We start from the raw sequence: 23,178 nt of genomic DNA, 5'->3' as shown, positions 1-23,178 counted from the left end.
CTTTTTAATTCATTTTCTTCTGATGATGCCTTCAGCCATATGGTGAGAAAGCAGTCCCTATCTTCTGTAGCCACGTGTTTATCCAGGCAGTAATTGATGCCCTTCAATCTTGTCGTGTTGTCAGCTACAGCAGGCATCGTGCAGAGGGAGACTGGGAATGAAAAATGCAAAAAGCCTGGGATCATTATAAAAAAAAAAAAGGTATTTCATACCCTGCTGGGCTTTAGTTACCTCAGACGAACCCGTTAAATTCAAGAACGCCTTATCAAATCTCATGAATATGTCATGAAGAAAATTAGCTTGAATGAGCATTATTCGTGTAAAACAACTGTGCAACTTCACATGTGTTGGGCAGACACTGAGCATTACCTGCCTTTAACTACACTGAAATGACTGGATGCTGAAGTTTCACACATTTCTTTCCTTCCCAGGCACAGAAATCTATCATGTTCAAACTGTCATATTAATTGGTCATGCTTAACTGAGCCAGATCTGCAACGTTTCCTCGATGTAAATTTCAGCCTTTGACTCTGATGTACTCAGGTGTGACTTCCAATTACAGCCGGCTATTTTTGTGCCTTTTTTAAACTAAAACTCATTTTTTAAGGGGGCTGGCTACAAAAACGAACATTATAGTGATACATGCAAAATTATGTGATGAAGTCAACCCATCTTTCACTGAAAGACAACTGTCAGAATATTTAGGTTAGCTGATTAAGAAGAACTCCATGGTGTTTTTTTTTTCTCTCTCTCTTTCAGATTAAGGCTCCTGTGAGTTTTTCGCTTCTTATGGGATGGATTGAGATTAATATTGAGGCTTCTTTAAAGGTTTAAGAAGCAAACAAGATCATCCATGACATGATTGATGATGCCATTAATATCTATATTGTTTCCTTTTTTATGCCAGGAATCACTGCCACGGGGTTTAACAAGGCAGATTTACAAAATACTGAAGATTCATCTTTTCAGAGTATATCCTCGATAGCCAATATTCACAATAAACAGGGACGATGGGTGTAAATGGGCTAGCAAAGCTATAGCCTTCCTTTACACTAAAGTGAATTTCTAAAGATGCAGAAGTTTTCTAAATGGGTTTCTTACAACCCAACCACATACATTCATTTAGCCCAGTGGTTTAAATAAGCGATGTCCCAGGTGACCATTTTCCTATACAGCTAAACATGCATTTAAATTGCATTAAACTGACTTATCTAAAGTGGAAAAAAATGCACAGAAAACCGACAATGAATCACATGTTTGTTGTTGTGTCAGTGGGTTTATGATGTATGGCCTCCATGCTAAGTAGAGTGTGGCTAAAGTTAGCAGCTAGCTCAGCCAGCCTTCATCTTTGTGAGTTCTAATGTGCTCATTAACCTTGCAAAACAGAAGGATATGCCCGTTTCCATGTTTCTCATTGGCAAATCCATCTTGCAAAGCTCCCGTCTGAACTGTTTGGGCCTGGTTAGAAAGTGACAGGACCAGTGAGCAATGAGGGGCAGTACTTTTGGGCGCAGCAGAGTCGTGACGTAAGCAAGCCGCAACAATTGGCCGGTGCTGTAGACATTAGCATGGATGCTGCTAAAGCGGCAGTTTCATCAGAACTTGATGACATTTCTTTATTGAAAGAAGAACAAAGAACAGCAGTGAATTGTTTTTTTTTTCAGAAACAACAAAAGTCGTGTACTGACATGCCTACAGTCACCGTGGTTCACATTATGCAGTTCTGTATGGAGTTTACTCCTTTGGTAGGGGGTGCAGCTACATCACACATTTTATTGCTCTGATTGGCCCGTAAAGATGTGACAGACAGAACATTCATCCAATCACCTGTTTTTTTTTTTTGTTTTTTTTTTTCTTCAAAGGTTCTGCCCTTTCCCAAATGCTGTGTATGAATGGTTTCCCAGATGGATGTGAGAAAAAAATCCATCTGACGTGCCAGGTTAGGTAATCAATACTTTGGCTAAGTATAACTTTCAACAGCCTACAACTTCATTTCCATTGTCTAGTTCAAGATACTACCATACCATGCTGCTCCTACTAGATGCTAAACATCTGTTTACATCTGGGAAAAAGGTGGTGGGAAGGCAACAGCTACTGATAGCTGTCCCCTTGATTTGCTTATCATTCGGGATACATTCTTTTTGCCAACTTTTCACCAGTTACATAGCTGTTGAATTACAAAACCCATACATGCTGAGATGCTGGCACAGAAATCTACGGAAGAGTATTAGGGCCACTGAAAAAAAAAAAATTGAGACAAAAGTTGTTTTTTTTTTCACTTGTGAGAAAAAAGTCAGAATTCTGAGATAAAAGTCAGAATTCTGAGTTTAAAGTCAGAATTCTGAGATTAATCTCAGAATTCTGAAAAAAAATAATTGAGACTTTTTTTTTTTAATTTTAAGAATAAAGTCAGAATTCTGACTTTTTTTTCTCAGAATTCTGACTTTAATCTCAGAATTCTGACTTCTTTCTCACAAGTGAAATAAAAAAAATTTCGTCTCAAAATTTTTTTTTCAGTGGCCCCAATACTCTTCCGTAGAAATCTGTTTGACATCTCTTAGCTAAATCCATACGTGAAGCAAGGGGTTGACTTATGGGACTCAAGCCTTGAATGTTTTCTTAAAAGCCCTGCATCTTTCAGATTGGTTAAAAGTAAGTTACTTGCAAAAAAGAATAAGTGATATTGAAAAATGCATAGTCCCAGTTGTAAAACTTTACAATGTTCACTTCACCCAGCAGATATGGAAGCTCCTGATCATGGTTCAGGTGGGTGATTTTTTTTTTTTTGTTTGCTGGTGAAAAGCTGAAAGAACTTGTCTGTGATGTCATTGTACAGGAGACAGGTGGTTAGAAAGTGAAACTATTTTTCCACTTCCTGTTGGCTGCAGTGGGTGCACAGTCTTACCTCTCTATGGATCCATCTTTGTCCATGGGGTCTTCTTTTGATGGTGAGGTTGTGTTCTCTTTTGCTCTCTCTCTCCCTCATTTTCAGATTTATAGTCCAGTAATGGCACTTTCTATTATATGTTAGCACAATGCTCACCCCTGACATCCCAATTATAGAGCATAACTCAGTACAGCTGGTTGTTCGGCTCCCAAACTGCCCTTCATTTTGTACCAGTGTGGCTAAATATAAATTAAATAACAAAAATAATGGAGAAAAGAACACTGTGCTCAAAAGGGAGCTAGCTACCGCAGCTAACATAACAGAATAGGCTCATTCATGGACAGCACATCTTTACTCGGTCACTCACCCCATAAGTACGGCGGCGGTAACGGCAAGCAGTCTGCAAAAGACAAACGCACTCAAAAGCCGTGTTTCCATCAGGGGGTCCGGTTTGATTCAGTTCGGTTTGGTATGGTTTGGTACGCTAAACCCCAAAATAGTTTGCGTTTCCACAGACACCCATGCTCTCACTTGGGTGGGCGGGGCTGTGAAAGCATGCATGTAAAGTCACAGACAGCGCAAGTCAGCTGTTCCAGCTGCAGAGTTATAGAAAGGATGAGAGACAGAAATCAGTCGGGAATAAGCAGTAAACAGCTTTATTTCAGCTGAAAGTGCTTTTAAAAAAATAACTACATCTTAATGATGTTAACCGCTGTCAGTATAGATCCTCAGCTGATGGAATACATGTATAGAGACGGTTTGGGTCGTAACGCTACGTTAATATGTAAATATATCTAGTTTAGAACAGTTTATATGACTAAATATGAAAGTTTAGAGCTGTACTGTGAGAATTTGCCGCATTCAAAATAAAGTTAAAGTTCAGCTTGTGTTAAAATCAAGCTAGATTAAGTCAGAAATCCGGGGTGCGCTGATCTCATTTAAAAATAGTCTGCAGCCTGAAGTTTTACGAGCCCGTTCAACAACCACAGAGCGATGTTTTCACAGGTCATCTAACGTAAGACGTAGATTAATAACTAGTTACTGATGAGAATGAACTGTTTAAAGGCTTCATATTCACAAAACTTATGCATTAATTTAGTTTCTCATCCATCGCGGATGGATCAGGCTGATGTGAGCCTTCAGGTTCTGCTTTGTGTTCTTAAAATCATCCAGCTAAACATCAGGAAACTTGATTTGTGGCCAGACATCAATATCCATAGACTAGGAAACAGTTTGGATCTCCGTCGAGTCCAAATATTTCCCATTTAGGCAGATATTGGTCCATTTTTCTCCCATTTTCGCCCGCTTCTCACAGCAGACTTCCGTCTTTGAAGCCCGGAGGCGAGCAGCTGAGTCGTGTGCTGATGTGACGTCAGTGCAGCCCCTATTGTTGTGTGTGTAGCTCCACCTTTTTGGTACAGTTAGGTAAGATTGGCAGCCCTACGGAAGAGTGCCAAAAAGTGGGACGATACGGTTGGCTTTTTTGGGACCCTTTCTCTATGGAAACGACAAAAAAAGCGTGCTGTACCGCACCGAACTGAGCCACACCGCTCGGTGGAAACGACCTATAAATGACACAAAACGGCGACAGCGACTGAAACATGACGGACGAATGAGAGGAGCACATGAACACATATAAAAACTTTATTTAATACTTTTTGCTTGTTGGTTTTAACCAACAGAGAAAATTTTAAGGATTTAAAACAGAGTAACTCTGAGGATTACAAGACATGAGATCATCATATTTATGCAAAAATAAGTTACATTACACACAAAAATGTACACTATGTTGCCACTAAAGACACAAGCTTTTTTATTTATTAGTATCTTTATTTCTTTGGGAAGTACATCATATTTAGTATCATTTTTCAGTGAAATTCTAATGTTAATTTTTGATCCTCAGCAGTTGTCATCGAAATCTACGAGCTGTTGTTGCTAAACATTTTAATTTAGAGATGGTGATAACATTATTGCTCACAGCTGGAGTAGTGTCTGAAATCATTTTTGTGTTTTGCTGTTGAGTCCACTATAAAGTCCACTATATGCTGCTCACTATAAAGTGGATAGGAAGTAGGGAATGAGTGAGTGTTTTTGGACTCAGCCAGATTAATTTATTTATTGGCGCTAGTAAATCATGCAGTTCTTACCGCCCAATCCATAAACATAATCATGTTCATTTCCTGCTATCCCAAAGACCGATAAATAAACCCGGTAGAAGAATATTCTTTAACTTCTATACAGGAAAATTTTCTCTTTTTGATGATAAGCGTGAATTATTATGTGACTACTGAGCACATAAATAGAGAGAGTCAGTGTGAGTGAGTCAGTTTTGATCAACAAGAACAGCAGAGCTACTCATTACGGAGTCCTTCTTATAAACTTTTATTTCTGTTTTCATGGGGTTTTTGGGTTTTTTGAGCTCTGGTCTTAAACTTTTGATCTGAACAGCTTATTCCAGTTTAATTGTTGTTTTCAATAAATTGCTCACTCAATTTTTTTTTTGTCTCACTATCATTTCTTCTTTTTGCATTTTGAAGTTCTACTTAGAACCTTCTTAAGATCCAACAGTGCAAAATGCAAATTCTTGCAATGTTTCAACTGGTCTTTAAAGTTTGATCAGGAGTGTATTATGTTAAAAGGGCTCAGCTAGCCTCTTAGCTCAGCACTAGACTCTTATTTGCCTCCCTTCATCTGGCTAGTTGAGGCTAGATGCACGGAGCCCTGCAGGACTGAGCATTTTTGATATTGATCGCTTCCATGACTTAGGTGAAAAACATTTTCTGTAAAATGTCAGGATCATATTAAATGGACATGAAAAATGTTTCATGAAAGTTGCAGGTTAGAGGTCCCTTTTGAACTGTGAAGTACTAGTGTTCCTCCGTTCACATTCATTCCTAATGGCTGTCCCCCACTTCCTGACCCCCAGCTGACATTCAGGATCATGTGATTGCAAACAACCTTTGAGATTTAATAGTTACTGCTTTGTCTACATGGAACGCCAAAATCAGCACAAACATCATGAAAGCTTCATGGTTTCTCTCCAAGTTCCAACTTAGTGTTTAAACGACTCTGACAGAGGCACATTTTTTTCTTGTGTGTGTGTGTTTAGACTTCTTGTTTTTGTAGTGGCAACATCAATACAGAAATATTGAGGGCAATTGTGATCAAATTGGATGAGCATAGCCTCAAGTGCTCTCATCAGCTCATCCAAGGGATGAAAAAAACACAAGAAACAAACAAAAAAAAGTAGAAACTCATCTTTCAGAAGACTGTCAGACTGCTGTTGTTTTGTAAGAGAACAGATGAGACATTATGTAAGCATTTTTATTTTGGGTTTAATGTTCATACTGTATATTTATTTCTATGTTTGTGAAGAGAAATCAGTACTTTTTTAAACCCAGTAATGCTTAAACTGCTCTGATGTTTGAAAAAAAAAGCAATATCCTCCTTTGAGGCTCTGATTTAAGATAAGATTGCTCCCATTTTCTCTCTGGACTTTAATTCAGTTAAAAATAGACCGACTCTGCAGCTCATACTCACTGTTATGGACTAATGATGCCGGATGGTAGAGCGTTCCAAACATCCCCACAGTTTCCCCCTCATTGTGGCGCTTTATTTCATGATGTTTTATGTCCAAAGGGCGTCTGAACACAGCGTCAGATCTCAGTGCTGCAGTCTGGTGATGTGGGGGAAAAGAGGTACCTGGCTCGCCCACTGTTGGAAGTGGGACGGTCTTTAGGGGATCTCGGGAAGAGAGCGGGGAATAAGGTTTTGATCAGGACCAGCTGTCACTTCTGTCCTCAACAATTCTGTTGAAGCCCGCATTCCTGCTAGAGAGTTGTTATAATGCGGCTATTTAAGGAGTGGGAAGGATGAGTTGTGTTTTAATTAGTCTCACTGTCTCCATTCAGAAGACATGGTTTACCTGTGACTAGAACTTCATGTCCCAGGAGAGACACACAATGATAATGTAGATTAATAACTTTATTAATTCATGGCACAGACATTTGGCTTGCATCCCAGCATCATAATAATTAATAAGAAATACAAACATGATTGTGTAGGTGTGATGATGCACTCTATGATCCATCAGTGTCCAGGATACTGGGGGTGGTAGAGACCGGAGTACAATGCTACATAATTTTAACTGTCTAAAACAGCTATTGATTAAGACTCTGGTCTTAATCTAAGACTCTAATAACTCTGGTGCAGGTCTATTAGAAACATCAGCTTTGACAACATGGTTTTGAATCTGAGGTCGTCCTCATAACCAAACATTTTGAGACTAAAAGAGTCCCAGATTAATAATTCTAGGTTTCCCTCATTTGTTACTTTTAACTGGCAATAGTGCAGCCTATAGTTTGTTCCATCTGATATTATTTAGAACTTGCTGTGATAGTTTGCTCAGTCTGTGGTGAATTAAATATTCATAAAGAGAAATACCTCCACAAATAATACATACAGTCAGCACTGCGTCATAGTTGAGGCAAGGGTATCCCATGGGGGCAAATGTATTTCTTCTTGTATGCAACTCTGCAAACCCACAGATTCAAATGTTGATGCTTACAAACTAAAATGTTCAACTCTGAGTCATTACTAGTACGGACAAAAGAAGATGCAATAATAATCAGACTTTATGTTTTCAAAGACATGTCAATCACAATTATCTGGGTATCTCCAGAGTGGCCACGCCCACGTTTGTGTGAAAACAAGCTGCAAGAGTGAATGGCAAGAGATTAGGAAACAATAGCATTATGAGATTAAATGCTATTGCATTGTGTCTGTGCTTGAAATATAAACAAAGCCATGATTTAAGACACGGTTCCTACACACTTTTGAAAATCACATTTAAGGCTATGTAAGACATTTACCTGAACTGAGAAAGATTCATAGCTCTTGTGGTGCAGCAGATGGTCAAAAATTAAAGGCATGTGAGGTTTATTGGTACATAGAACCAGAGCAGAATTTTCTGATTTAATGTAGTTTAAAAAATGTCAATTGGCTTAGAGCAAATTTGATGATTTCTGGCACATTTACTGGCACTTTATAATCAAGATGCCATTTAGTAATATTTATCATAACATATTGGTTTAGTTGTGCTGAGCCGCTTCTTAACAGTTTAAGTATTAAAAGCAGAATATTGCTTGTTGTTAGGGAAGACCTATCAAAATTAGGGTGGGCTGCACATTTTTTTTTTTTTTAAGTGGGCCACTTGTATACCAGATATCAAAGAACTGGACAAGTGTTTCAGAGTTTATTCAATCACAGCTATCGTTAAATAAGATACTGCACAATATACTTTTTTAATACCTGAAAAAATAAAGACTATCTAAAGCTAACCTTAGATAAAGCCAAACATGAAATTGTATAAACAGATTGGACCAAACTAAGGGGATTCACTTGTAAATGTTGTGCAGGAAGACTTAACAAGTTGTGTTCACTTTGTAATTCTGCCTGTTGCATTGCTTACTCTCTCTCCCTGCATCAGCAGCTGGTTTTATAGGATTTCTCTTGTTTTGTACTGTGTTTATTAATTGGTGTGGTGATGCATCTCACGGTAAAATGATCGCTATTTTCTCTTAAATATAGAGAGGCCATGACACTAAATGTCAGCGCCAAAGAGATATTTTGAGTCATTATTCTACCTAGAGAGGAGAGGAGATGCGAGAGTGACTATAAACACATGGAAAGAGGCTGAGACACAGGTTATACAGGAAGCAGTGCTGTTACACGGCAACGTGAACAAGCATACACACAAAAAGAATGATTTAAGTCGTAAAAGAAAGAAAGATTGGATTAGAACACTTCTTTATCAATGTTCCTTCTAGAATTTAAGAACTTTCACTGTTAGACCTTTTTAAGACCTTTCAAGGCCTTAAATTTCAAATGCCCAATTGAAAACTTTTCAAGGATCCCTGGGAATCCTGATGACATTTCTTTCTTTTTTAATCGTCTATTAATGGTGAAATAAGAGCTCAGTGAACTTGGGCTAAAACTAGCAAAGGTTAAAAGGCTCAAATGTGGGAGCCATGTTGGGCTCCTACCGACTTTACGTAGGAATTACTCTGTGACAGCATCAGCGTAAGTCTGCCCTCCTAAAAAAAGATTCTTCGCACATTCACTAACATAGTAATGACATTTAAAGTTTAGATTCAGCTCATTTAACAAGGTTAAACTAAGCAAAGACAGTTTGTGACGTTTGTTTATGGCATCATAACATGGAGTCGTTTGCCAAGTTTGATCGAGAAATTGAACAGACACTCATATACATCTATAACTGTTGATTTTTTATGTAACAAACCCAATACTGGCACAGAAACGACATACTTACTATGCGTAATTCGTTGGCCAATGGATTTGAGCTTTCGCTAAGTGTTAAAAACCTAAACTGCGCAGTTGTTATATTTTAACCTTTCAAATCGAAGACCTTTTCTTTTCCAATTAACCACCATTCATTATTAGCATTTGCTGCATTAGGTTGATTTGGTTTATCTTTTAGACCAATTGTTCTCAAATGGTGGGTCAGGACCCAAAGGTTGGTGGATGTACAACAGCCCTAAGTCAGTGATGGGCAATTTTGGTCTCAAGAGGGCCAAATTCATTTTTCCTCACTGCCAGGGGCCAAATTTATACAAATTGTAGAATAATCTGAGTTTAGCAATTGTTTAGCTAAAAATACAGAGAAAATCAGCTTTCAACAAAATTTATATTGATATTTTTAATTTCAAATGCAAACACAAATACTTAAGTAAATGGACACAACTTTGTAATTTTATCTTATTTTACTGACATTTCTATTTGTTTTAACAAATGCATTTATTCAAATACTTTATTTACAGAAACAATCACTGTCAATCATACCTGTGATTCTGGCAATGGACTACAGTTAGACTAGTAATCAATTATTTCTAAGGATTTTTTCTTACTTTTAGTGTCATATTTCTTCATGTTTTCTTCATGGTTACAATGTACTGAGTAGCCACATTGAGTAGGAAGGCTGCCAGTTGCCAATCCCTGCCCTAGTAGACGGTACATCCTTCCATCCTTCCTTATTTAAGTTTAAGTTTTTCCTCAAGATTTCAACTTATTTATCTCCTTATCAAGACAACAAAGGTAGTTTTCCCATAATTATTAAAAAAATCTTCAAGAAATGCCCAAATATTCATGCTGTCTTGGGGAAAATAGTCAATTTAGGGTCCATACTAACCTTTCTTTTATTAAATACATTTAAATGGTTGAACTTTTGAAGAATTTGGTTTGTGATTTCTCATAAGAAGATGGTGATGGGTCCTGTTACCTGACCAGTTGAGTACCACTGCTTTAGACCAAAACGACCAGGCCTATTTTGAGTATTTTGAACACGCTGCTAAAGGACTAGCCTAAAGTATTGGAGAAACACACGGAAATAAAAGTGACTCACCTCTAGGATCATTTTTCTGCATTGGGTCTAAAGGTCAGGTTCAGGTAGGAAATACAAAACATATCCGCCTCTACTTGAGCCTGATCTCATTCCTGAGTATACCAGCAAACTCTGTGTTTGTTTTGCACCTTAACCGTGACAACACAATGCCTCCCACTCCAAACACAGACCCAGTAAGACCCTTTGCTGTGGCCTGTGGGCTTGTTGTTTATGTGTGCCAAACATGTACGCATCCACTTGTTGAGAGCTGAGAGAAGAATGATTCATTTGACCATCCTTTCTCTGATATATATGTATCTTTCTTTCTCCACATCTCAGTAAACCAGTGTCTTTGTTCTTGGTGCTGCTGTAATCACAAACATGTCACTCAGGTTGTAATAATGGGATTATTCATTGCAAACTGACCGCAGTATCTCTCACTTCAAATGTCCTGACTGACTGTTGTTGATGAATAGCTGCTTACACCCTCGATTGATATTTGCAATGAGACTCAGAGTTACACCTCAGTACAATTACCTTTTGTCATCCGCTCTATTATCAACATGGTGTGACAGTGAAGGCGCCGGGTTACCAGGAAAACATCCAAACGGCTTTATGAAAGAATATTTGTCCATGAAATAGCTGGAGCATTTATCTTTTATCATTAAATCCTGAATAAAATATGTTCCTTGTGCAAAGCAGTGATGATTCACATGAGCAATATTGATGGAAAACCAAAAAGTGACACATTTTTCTTATTCACACCTCCATATCTTGATACATTGTGTTTTGAGGCATTGTTCAAAGGATCTCAGCAGTAGTCGACACATCCGTGGCTCCCTCCGACATGCTCTCTCCGAGGACTCAGAAGCTTATTATGAGTGGACTCCTTTTAGAATAATTGATTGTATTTGACATGACATGGAGGAAGCTCGGGCGGATTGATACTCCGCAGCAGAGCCGTGATCAATCCAAATGAGAGACTTGGGGGGAGCTTTTATTTTCTCTGCCAGACTTTATTAAGGAGAACTTCTTTTCTTTGGAGAGACGCTTTTCCTTCAGAAACAGCTTGGACCTATTAGTATTCGTATGAAGTGAATTAGCACGATTCCTCACCTCATCATGCCTCAAAAGATCCTCCGTCTTCACTGCTTTGACAGAGCAGAAGGAAACATGGTGTAACATGTTTGGGCATGTTCCCGAGCACTTTTCAGACAGACATGATTATCTGTGAAGGTTCATTTCTGTCTTAGCAAACACATAGATTCGCTGTGAATCACTGTACTGCACGTTCTGTGTGATGAATCCACCTTTTAAGATACGGCTGGACATGCTGCCTACCAGAATTTTTATGTGGAGTGGGTGTGAAATGAAATTTCCTTCCTGAGTTATAGTACATGACCTCAGTAAGACTGGAGAAATTTAGTTTTAAAGGTTGATTTTCTACTGTTATATTCATCTCTCTGACTCGGATAATGTTTTTGCTACATTAAATGGATGGAAGTAAACGATTTGTTCGCACTTTTAAGAATTTTTACAGCGCAGAGAGTAGAAGGAGCAGTAGTTGTCACACCCTGCCATTAGTCTGACAGTATTACATTTTGCATCTTAATGCAAAAAAATATATTTTTGAAGCCTGAATGAAAAGTCACACTTAAATCATTGGACAATTACATATAGTACTTTCTTATCACTTCAACAGCTGAAGCATTATCTATATTTAGAGCAGACATAGCTGAAACAAGTTGAGATCTTGTAGTTCACAATACATCTTGTCTTAAAACAGGCGTGGAGAGAGAAAACACAATAATAGTGTTCAAATTCTGCTGTCGTTCTGATGAATGACACAAATAACACAGCAAAACTGATGCATCACATAAAATGGCACCATGCTGTGAAACTCCAGACACCAAGGCATTAATAACTTAGGCTAATAAGCGGTTTTGAAATCCTGCTTGTCTGAACAGAGAGAGTTGTAATGACCAAGAATTTGAATAAAACTCATATTTGAAGACAAAATGCTGAGAGCTCAATGCCTTTTAAAAAACTGTGCTTCAATGTCAGAAACACAGGTTGTAACTGTTTATTCAGACATTTTTCTTATGTGTGCTATAAATGTATTTAATAGATTTTTTTTAATCCTTTGATTTCAAACTGCATCTTATTTTTACCCCAACATCAGTGTCATTTTTAGAAGAACACATTTTTGTGACTGTTTGGCTTCAAGATTCAAAATGTAACTAAAGCATTCTGTTGGCCACTCTCACAGACCTTTCATCTGAGACGCTGTATATCTCAGAAAGGAAGCGCCGTATTTTGCCGGTACAACACATTTCCAGTTTTAGATTTTGTAATATTTCGCTATAACATTTGTTTGCTTTAGCTTCTTTAGCTTTGGCAAAATCTAACATAGCTACACTAGCTAAGTAATTAGAGTCAAGCCAAAAAAGCAATGTGAGCTTTAACAAACATAGCTTTAGCTAACATAACTACGCAGATAACATACCTACATACCTGCTATGTGAGCTTAGCTTCAGCCACGTTTGCTATGTAGCTTAGCTTTGGCAAAGTTATCTTAGCAAACATAGCTGAAGCTAAAGGAGCTATGTAGATAACAAACTTATGTAGCTTAGATAGCTACTTTGTGATCTCAGCTTTAGCACTGTAACTATAAAAAGTTATCTTTAGCAATGTGAGATTAAGCAAATGTAGCTAAAGATAATTTAGCACTGTAGATACATAGCTTATGTAGCTTACATAGCTGCTTTGCATGCTTAGCTTAAGCTATGTAGCTACTTTATATATAACTAAGTTAGCTTTAGCAAGATGGGCTTTTAGCAAAGGTAGCTAATGCTAACAAAGCTATGTATATAACGTACTCACCCATAGCTGCTTTGTTATCTTAGCTTTAGCTATGTCAGATATACATGAGCTTCCAAACATTTCTAAAGCTGATGGAGCTGTGTAGATAGCAAACCCACATAGCTTGCATAGCCACTTTGTGAGCTTAGCTTTAGCTGTTTAGCTCTGTATCTATAACCAAGAAAGCTTTAGCAAACATAGCTTAAGACAACTTAGCTACATAAATGAAGTACATACATAGCTTATGCAGCTGCTTTGTGAATGTACTTCATTAGCTTCATTATTGACGTAGCTACGTGATCTACGTAACTTATGCAGCTATGCTGGCTGCGTTAGAATGATTTGATGGAGGATGAGCTCTATAAAACGTTTTGCAATTAGGTTGTGCTTGTCAGGTTCCTGACTTTTAACTTTTATATCCTAATCCTGGCATCTTAACCTTAAAAATGCCCTCCTTTTTGAGTAAATCTTTGTAATTCCACAGCATGCACAGCCATTTGTTTCGAGTATATGCCAGAAGTGCCACTCTGCTTGTACAGGGTCTTTTTCTAGCTGAGCTAACTGCCAGCATGTGCCAATCCATATATAGCAGATCCCCCTGTACAGGAATGAGTCAGTCAGTCAGTTTCAAAATGAGCTAAACTGTGGTGTGCACAGAATGCTACACACAGGGACTGTGGAATTCATGGGTTATGGATCATATCTCTCATGAGCTGTGTGTACCCTTAAATATACCGTGACCTGAGTGTATGTTGTGTAAATATGAGTATTGTTTCTCATCGTATCCTAGGTTTAGTGTAGTCTTATAATGCTTATAGAAATCCTTATATACATAGCACACTTGTCTCCCCACATATGTTTCCACTCAAATAAAGCTCCACACTTGTGTTGCAACACGAGAGAGTGAGTGTTAAGTTGTATGTTCTCAGTCTCAGGCAGTAAACAGCAGATGGTTCGCAGGGCCTCTTTAGCACTATGGATTTCATTTACCTACCCACCTGAATGACCTGCGTTGAGCTGTGCAGCTGATGCAGAGAGAAAAAAAAGCTCAAGTTAACAGTTTGCTCTTGTTTACTCCAGTTCCCCAACACTGCAAGGCCAGAGGAGTCGTTCTCCACGCACAGAGAAATTAGCTTGTTTATCAGCATTTTGATTTCCGTCCTGCTGACATTTTAGACGTCCATGATCCATGACTGATTCCCAATCAGAGCCGAGCCTCAGAATCATAACAAAGCATTTGGCTTGGGCTGTTTCCTTTGTTTTCTAATTAAGTGTTGGATGATTAGCATTAAGCCAAACAGGGACAATAGCATCTTATGTTAAGGTAACCTTGAAAATTACACATCTGTCCTGTCAATTGGATATGCTCCAAAGATGCACAGCACATTATGAGAGACGTTGCAGCTCATGTTCAAACAGTATGTTTCAAGGTGATTATCTATGGAGCTTTTTTTTAAGCATACAGTGGAGTTGGACTGTCAGATAACCAACTTTTAAAGACTGCAGTCCTTGAAAGGTTAAGAAAATCTTTTACCATTCATTAACAGTAGAAAGAAATTGTAGAAAAAGATTGAATATAATGAAAACTAATACTCCTCTGGTCACTATGCTATCTAGATATGTTTAATATCCCATTACAGGCCCAGAAGTAACCACAGTTCTATACTGTCAAGAGACAAACATAATCCGGAGGGAAATTACCCATCAGGAAGGCAATACTGTTACTGAGATGCAATTACCAGGCCACTTGTGAGACTTTCAGGACTGGTATCCATGGGTGCATGGCTGTGTGTGAGGGTGGTCGATATGTGCATAACAGCTCTTATGTTTTGCAGAGTAAATTGGATTCTTTGCCGGAGAAGAGTTAATTTAGAATATGTCCAAGATGCAAATGATTGATGTGACTATATCGTTACAACTGTAGGTTTGGGGTGCAGGGCAGCCTGATGGAAAGAAAATACAGCAGGGAAGAAGGAGGAAGGAAGGAAATGGGTTTTTAAAGCAGAATTATGGAGGGAGCGTGTGCACTAAATCTGGCGGTCTCCACGTGGAATATTTTGGATTTCAGCCAGCTGTTTATGCGTTAATTCCCAGGCTAACATTACTTAATTTGGGGAGAAAAAACCAGCTTGGATTCAGTCTCACTTTACATTATATTGTGGCGCTCCTGCGCTCCTATTCGTGAGTCATTAAATACACGGTGTGTCTCACACAGGATTTAATGTACCAATTTAGCACTGAATCACATAGCCTACAAACAAAGAAAACGGCACGGATTGGAATGAGCATCAGTGTAAACATTTGATAAGGATTTGCTCAAGGCGCATGCTATGCTTTATTATTGATATGAAAATAGAACGTGTAAAAAACAAGCCCTGCCTCTGTGCATGTGATATACTTGCAAGTGTCACATCCTACAACTCATTCTCACATTAGTTGCGAAACTTGTGGCAGTGGTCTCTTGATGAATTTCTCAGGTGTGCAGGGAAGATTTCTTTATCACACTAAATCTGAAAATGAATCAGCTGCCTTCAATGGACAGTCTATAACCTTAGACATTGTTCAGGGAGGAGAGGAAAAGCCCCGCCTGCAACCACTTGCACTGGAATTGTGTGTGCATAAGGAATAAAAGTGCCTGCACAGAGTGTGAGCCATGCATGCATAATAAATGTATGACAAAACAATACCCCAGGCACCCCGGTATTAATGATATGCAGCGCACTCATTATTAAAGTTCCAAAACAGCTCCTGGAGTAACACAGATGGAGTCAATTAAGCAATGAGCATACTTGCTTTGCCTGCCGTTTCATCTCCTTTCTTTTATCTCTTGAATATTACTCCGTGGATGTAATTAGCTGTATGTTTCTCCTTGCAACATAATGTCCAGTGATAATAACAGCTATTTTCACTTGTAATTTCAAATAATGTACTGCTTAATAAATGTACCAAATTTGCTCGCACTGTGTCCTTGGGTATTTCATTTGCACCATGAGAGGTGTGGAGGATGAAATTGTGCTAAGCTGATTTTTTCTCCCTCTTTCTATTTCTGTTTGTGTTCCCAGAGACCTGATGCCTTCAACGCTGGAGGGGCAGATCACCATGGAGAAGACACCCAGCTACTTTGTGACTAACCATGCCCCGAAGCGCATCCACACCATGGCCAGGGACATCAAGCTTATTATCGTGGTGCGTAATCCTGTCACCAGAGCCATTTCAGACTACACGCAGACTTTGTCCAAGAAGCCTGAGATCCCCACCTTTGAGGTTCTGGCTTTCAAGAACCGGACGCTTGGTTTAATCGACGCCTCGTGGAGTGCGTTACGTATCGGAATATATGCGCTCCACTTAGAGAGCTGGATGCAGTATTTCCCTCTTTCCCAAATGCACTTTGTGAGCGGTGAGAGGCTCATCGTGGATCCCGCTGGCGAGATGGCCAAAGTGCAGGACTTCTTAGGCCTCAAGCGCATTGTCACAGACAAACACTTTTACTTCAATAAGACTAAAGGATTTCCTTGTTTGAAGAAGCCAGAGGACAGCAGCACCCCCAGATGCCTGGGAAAATCGAAAGGGAGAACTCACCCTAAAATCGACCCGGATGTGATTCGCCGGCTGCACAAGTTCTACAAACCCTTTAACATGATGTTTTACCAAATGACCGGCCAGAACTTTGAATGGGAGCTGGAGGAGGACAGTGAATCACGCAGCTCTCAGGACTAAGCAGACTGCGGCATGGCAAACGGCTTTAGCCACACCACCAGCCTTCAAAATAAAACTATTGTCTCGCTCCGTCTACAGAGAGAGTGCTCGAGCACGCCAATCAATCATGGCCGTCTTTGCAGTGTCTGTATCCATTAGCAAGAGTTTACTGACATGCTTTTTCTCTCCCTTCAATACTAATGTGGTTGATGATGGCGAATCATTATTGTACATACCAAACATAAAATATATTTATATTTGTGAAAAGGAGATGATTTATTCATTTTGTTTTCAATGCATAGAGCTGATCTAAAAATCCTGTCGACTATGGCAATGCATGCGATGAGTTAAGTGTCCTTACCTCATGAGCCCTAAGGGCAATCTCTGCCTGTTTCTTCTCCCTTTACTTTACCGCAGTTTGTTGCCCTCACGCCCACTCACCAGCACTGAGTACAAAAAAGATATTCTATTTCAATGTCTAAGGCCATGAACAGCTCTGTATTATGTCTTTTCACACTGTCCTGCTGCTTTAGAAGAGAGAGAGAAAATCACAGACATACAGTCCAGTAATCCTTTGACATGTGTTCATCCTTGCGTTTATCCATAATGTGAGTGGAGACAATCCTTTTTCTTTTTTGTCAGTCTGAGTTTACCAAAGTGTTAATTTCCTCACTGTCAGTATTCTGGTTGCTCTGCACTCATTAATTGCACACATATTCAATAAGGGAGCTGATGTACAGTGGCCATCAGTCAATAATTGGATTGTTTCGCTGCATAGCTGCACATTAGCATACTGATGACCACGCACTCAGATGTGCTGCAGTATCAGTGGTTTTGGCATAATTTGACAAATGAATCCATGTTCTACAAATATTACGGGTTAGCTTTGGATCAAAACAATCCTGCAATCCTGACAGAAACAATTTCCTGTCACCGCCCAAAATCCTACCCGTTAACTCTTCCAGTCCTTGACTGTTTGCCCGGCCACCGCCGCCCCCTCTTGTCGCAGTAATACATGTCAATGAGGGTGAAGAACAACAGCCCAGGACGGAGCAGAAGTTTGTTAACCAACATCTGCTGCCACGCGGTCTTCTGTCGTTTGAGATTAATGGCGTGTTAAATAAACCGCTGCTGCTGGAACAATGTCAATGTCAGAGAGAATTTGCTGTGAAGGAAAAAAGCTACATACATGCCCAGGTAGATTACAAAGCCATTACTGTATGTACTTAACTTGAATGAGATGATGTTTGCCAGGGAAATGTGCTGTAACCAGAGGTTTACTACCAAACACATGGGAATGCTGAAACAACAGGGTTTTTCTTATTTGTGAAATGCTCCTTTGAAACATCATATTTCTTTATTATTCATTCTGCATAAGTGCGTCTGTCTTTTGTCTCTGGACTTTTTCATCAATTGAGACAATCAATACAGTCAATGAGTCAATAAATACAGTCTGCTCCACATCACTGCTTGCTACAGCTATGATGCATTGCTCTGTTAATCCTCCCTGTTCTCCGGCCATGGATGGCTGGATTGGTTCACTCTCTGCGGACCTCTATGTCACCCTTGGGAGGCCCGACACCAGCAGCTACTTACACAGAGCCATTGATTCAATCAAAGTAAGCACTATACTGCCCTTTGTAGCGCCAAGCCTCAACACTTACCTCAAAGTCTAGAGTCACTACTTCCACTTTGAGGCGTTTTCTGTGCAGCCATCTGTTGGTGTTTTCCTGACAATCTCTCTGCACTTTTACCTTTCTTTCTCCCCTCACAAAACACCTCAGATATTCTGCAGTTAGACGATGTTTAACAAAGATGCATCAAGACTTGCTAATCATACATTTAGGAGTTGTTTTTAGTCTTTATTAATTCACATTTTCCTCCCTCAAGCTTAAGAACAAGAATAATCCAGCCCTCTAACCAGACAGTCCCTCCTACTCAGTGTACGAGCACTCAAAGAAATCCTCAAAAGGAAACCTACAGAGTTATTCGGCACACAAGGACTCCATTTTCCATCTATAAATATGCACCCTGCTGTCATTTGCATTTCCAGGATCGCACGCAAGAGGGGATTCCTCTCCGATGTTAAAACTTGGATCCAACCTCTCATTAACAGAAACATGCAGCACCTTTCTCTTTGCTTCTTGTTTTGGTACAGGCAGAGTTGTGCCTGTGATATTTCCCATGTGAGTCACAGTGCATGAAAGACATGCTAAGCCGTCCTTCATGTGTTCCTCCTGCTGGGGGTCATGCTGCGCTGTACGGTTCCTGCGTCAAGTAAAGAAGATGATGAACAAGCATCGCCGCCTTATCAAGCTGTCACTGCTAAAGTGCCACCACTTCAAAATAAAGTACAGACCCATATTTGTTAGTCATTACTGACAATTTGGCAACAGTAATTCATGGCGTAAAAAATACCTGGATGCACCTCAAAGTGCTCCGCAGTAGAAGCTGCGGTTGGTAAAGGACTTTAATTTGTGTTTGAGAGATTTGAAGTGTTGCATCTAGTCATCTCTTACATGATCTATAATTAAACACAGCTGAAAAGATGAAAAAAACGAGCTTGCTTTGAAAAGTGAAAAGTCAGGCTGGAGAAACATAAATGTTTGCAAAGGGAGTGAAGCCTCCATTAAGACCAAGCTAATTGGTTTTTCACTTCATTTGACTGAAGGATTAGAAAAACTGCACAAACGGTGTCAACTATGTGTGTTAATCTCTGAATTACATACTTTTATATACACTTACTATGGAGACAGAGGACTGCCGTGAATATTATATGGACATTAATAATGTTGGAATATCAAGTGGAATAAATAATGGAAAAAAGTGACAAAAAGACAAGAAAAAAAAAACTTATAAAAGCGCAACTGTGAGCAAACTTAGGCAACAAGCTGGCCCAAAGCAGGCTGATTGACAACCTGGGTATTAAAGGAAAAGTTAAAATAGTGATAAAATATATTAATAGATTCATCCATTAGCTACACTGCACACCCCATTCGGGTATGTAGGCACTGGAGCTAATCCCAGTTGTCATTAGGAAAGAGGTGAAGTACACCACAGACTGGTCACCAGTTAATCACAGGGCTGACACAGAGAAACAAACAGCTAGGCAAGCTTACATTTACACCTACCGGCAATTTAGAGTCACCAATTAACCTAATGAGCATGTCTTTGGACTGTGGGAGGAAGCCAGAGCGAAACCCACAGGGAAAACATGTAAACTCCACACAGAAAAGCCCTGTCCAGCTAAGATTCAACCAGGAACCTTCTAGCTGTAAAGTAACAGCTCTACTTACATAGATCTGAACACCGTCAACTCAAACAAGTCAAAAATACTCAAAATAGTTGTTGACATTAATTACATCTAAAGGCTCATTTATGCTTTACACACACATGGAAATTGATCTGTGCGTTTTGAACTTTACAACAGTCAATACCCTCATACTGATGTGCATCTATTATGCTGCAGTGGACATTGAAAAACTAATACACTAGAGGTCCACATCTCTTACCGAGCTACTCTAAAGCTGCTCCATCTGTCCCATAGAGTGAAGAAAAAACAGTCCATCTTCTGCTCAGTTGTGCTCAGTTAGCGGTCCTTGTTTGTGCCGAGGTGAGCCAACATCATTGATATGTATTTTCTACTAACTCACTCATTATTCATTTACATCTACTTATAAAACTCAATTAAGTTATTTCAAGTGATTCATCTTGGTTGTATAAGCAATTCTGGGTTGAACTGTTGACCTCATTGCTCAACACTGCCCCTCCTTTGGGGTGGTATTGTAAAATTTGATACATCAATAAGCTTAGAGAGAACGTACAAAAACCAGATGAAATGAACGCAGAGTATGGGCAGAAAGGTCAGTCTGTATCTGCATGTGGTTCAAACATGGAGCATAAATAAATAAGCCCTTAGTTTCTTTCTTTTTTTAATAAGTGCATACAAACTTGTGCAAACAAACAGACAATGGGTTGCAAATTGTGGTGTTGATTTATAAATTTGTATATAGAATAAATATAATAAGAAAATAAAACAAGATAGAGAGATAAGAGCAGAAAGACAAAGGAAAGGACAAACTAGACAAAACAGTGTAGCAACAAAAGGATCTTGAATGAAACAGAACAGCATATTTGGCAGGTATTTCATGATGTGTTTGTTATGGTATTTTGAGCCCTCAGGTGGTGGATTTTTCTTTTTTTTTTCTTATTTATTTAATTTTTTTTTTGAGTATGACTCAATTTGAAATATATAATTTACATTGTAATACCAACAACATCAGAGGCAACTGATTACGTAAAAATGCCAAGTAACACTCACTAAAAAACAATTTGTTTAGTAGCAGGTAATTAGCAATTTAAAGATACATCAACAAACTTTATGTGTACATTTATGTTAACTTTCTTAAAGTTAGACTACACTGCAGAAACTTTTCTACACTCAAAAAATCTCTTTCAGTCCAACTCAAAACAACATGTTCAAGTATTTACATGTTTACATGTTCTCCATCCATTAAAATGATTCTTGTGCCTTTCAATTTAATCTTGAACATTAATGCCACTCATGTTAGGCCAGCTAAAGTGACAATAACTGAAAGGTGCACACTGAACCAGGAAGTCGTTTTCATCATGTTCAGTATACCCTCTAGTATGCCCTCAGTATACCCTATTCACAGGGAGAACTTCCCTAAATGAGTAAGTAACTTCACTCATGGTATAAAAATATCTAATGCCCGAGGCATTCTGGTAACTGTGCAGATTAAGAAATGAATGTCAAGCGATTTGAGTTCAATTACGAACAACTCTGGAAGTCACTGAGTATTGTTTATTAAAACTAAAAATATGTTAAAAATGTAGTCATCATAGATGTTTAAGTTGACGCAACTTATTTTTTAACAACCTTCAGACTTATAGTTAAAAACTGCAAGGTGCACTTTGACCCAGAATGTGCTCTTCCACAGAGTTCAGTGCATCATCCTTACTATGTTGGAACCGGTCTACACAGGTGGAACTTCTCTAACTTCAGTAACTTCACTCATGGTGCAAAAGTATCTAATGCACATAGGCATTCCAGAAAAACTCTGCAGATTAAGGGATGATTGTCAGATAATTTGAGTACAATGATAAAACATACTTAAAGTCATTGACTACTGTTTTCAAACTAAAATGAGATCTATCAACTCAGAAAAATAGAGCTGAAACAGCTGTTTTGGTTTTTTAAGTTAACACAACTCATTTTTTTCTCAACCTTTAACGTCTCAGTCGGTGTATTACATATAAATGCATAAAAACAAAAGTAACACATATAGCTCTTCGGAAACTGTTGACAAGAATTATTTTCCCATAAGTTATATGCAATTTTTGGTTTTTCCAATTGCATGTGTTTCAAAGCTTCTGTGAAGAAATTTTGCCTGGTTTGAAAAAGCAAAAGTATTTTCTCAATTTTTTTTTTGTATCATTATCTTCTGATAAGTGATGATGTAATTTATTAGTTTATGTAAAACAACTTTAAGGCAAGACTTCCTTTTCCATGTGGTGTTTACGTCTACAACATAGATGCTGTTATTTCTTTATCTGAATCCTCTCTGTTCACCTTTCATTTCCAGTTTTACAGTGGACGGAGGCTTTTAACATATTTATTTAGGGGGTAAGCCTTAAAAATAAGTACATTTCAGTGTTGATTTAATCATGATAAAAGGAAACAAAATGTGGTGAAATGAAATCAATTTGTAAAAGAAGTCAAATTAAATCAAGTTGTCCTTAAGAAGAGAGGAAAATAACTAACAATAATATTTTTTCTTTCTTTTGTGGCTTAAGATTAAATGTTCTATTCATACTAGGTTGTACTTTATACCTACACTTTTATTCAGATATCTCGTAAGAATAATGCAAGCTGTATGTTATTAACACAGATAATGTCTTGTCTTTTTGTTGTTTTCCAAGAAGAGTCCTCTGCTTGTGTAGGTTGTTTGCAATCACATGGAATGCCCGTTGGTGGTCAGGAAGTGGGGGGCAGCCGCAGGAATGAATGGGAACAGAGCAAAGTTAGTACTTTACAGCTCTATGCTGCAATTATCTTCAGAAAAATTCTACATACATTGAATACATTGAATACACTCCCTAAACTTTACAAAAGTGTTTTTGTGAAGTTAACTGGGATAAAGGAGATCAATATCACAATTACTCCGTCCTGCAGACCCCCTAGCATCTACCATTTAGGCCGATGAAGGCAGACAACAGTCTTGAGGAATCTTGCACTGAGCTAAGATGCTAACCACTGGCAAAACTGTACTGAACCAAACCAGACCACTTTGGGAAAATAAACCATAGCATT

General features: G+C 38.6%; 1 protein-coding gene across 1 annotated transcript in view; it reads left to right on the top strand.

Moving 5' to 3' along the window:
• Positions 1 to 17,242, top strand: part of hs3st4 (heparan sulfate (glucosamine) 3-O-sulfotransferase 4) — a 134,387-nt gene extending 117,145 nt beyond the window's left edge. Inside the window, exon 2 of the mRNA XM_041778216.1 lies at positions 16,211 to 17,242. Coding sequence (XP_041634150.1) covers positions 16,211 to 16,865 — 655 coding nt within the window. The 3' untranslated portion in view covers positions 16,866 to 17,242. The remainder of the gene's footprint in view (positions 1 to 16,210) is intronic.
• The last annotated feature ends 5,936 nt before the right edge of the window (positions 17,243 to 23,178 follow it).

Source organism: Cheilinus undulatus, linkage group 21 (genome assembly GCF_018320785.1).
Source record: "Cheilinus undulatus linkage group 21, ASM1832078v1, whole genome shotgun sequence".
Taxonomy (NCBI): domain Eukaryota; kingdom Metazoa; phylum Chordata; class Actinopteri; order Labriformes; family Labridae; genus Cheilinus; species Cheilinus undulatus.
Note: the sequence above shows the minus strand (reverse complement) of the source record. Positions and strands in the feature narration are given on the sequence as shown.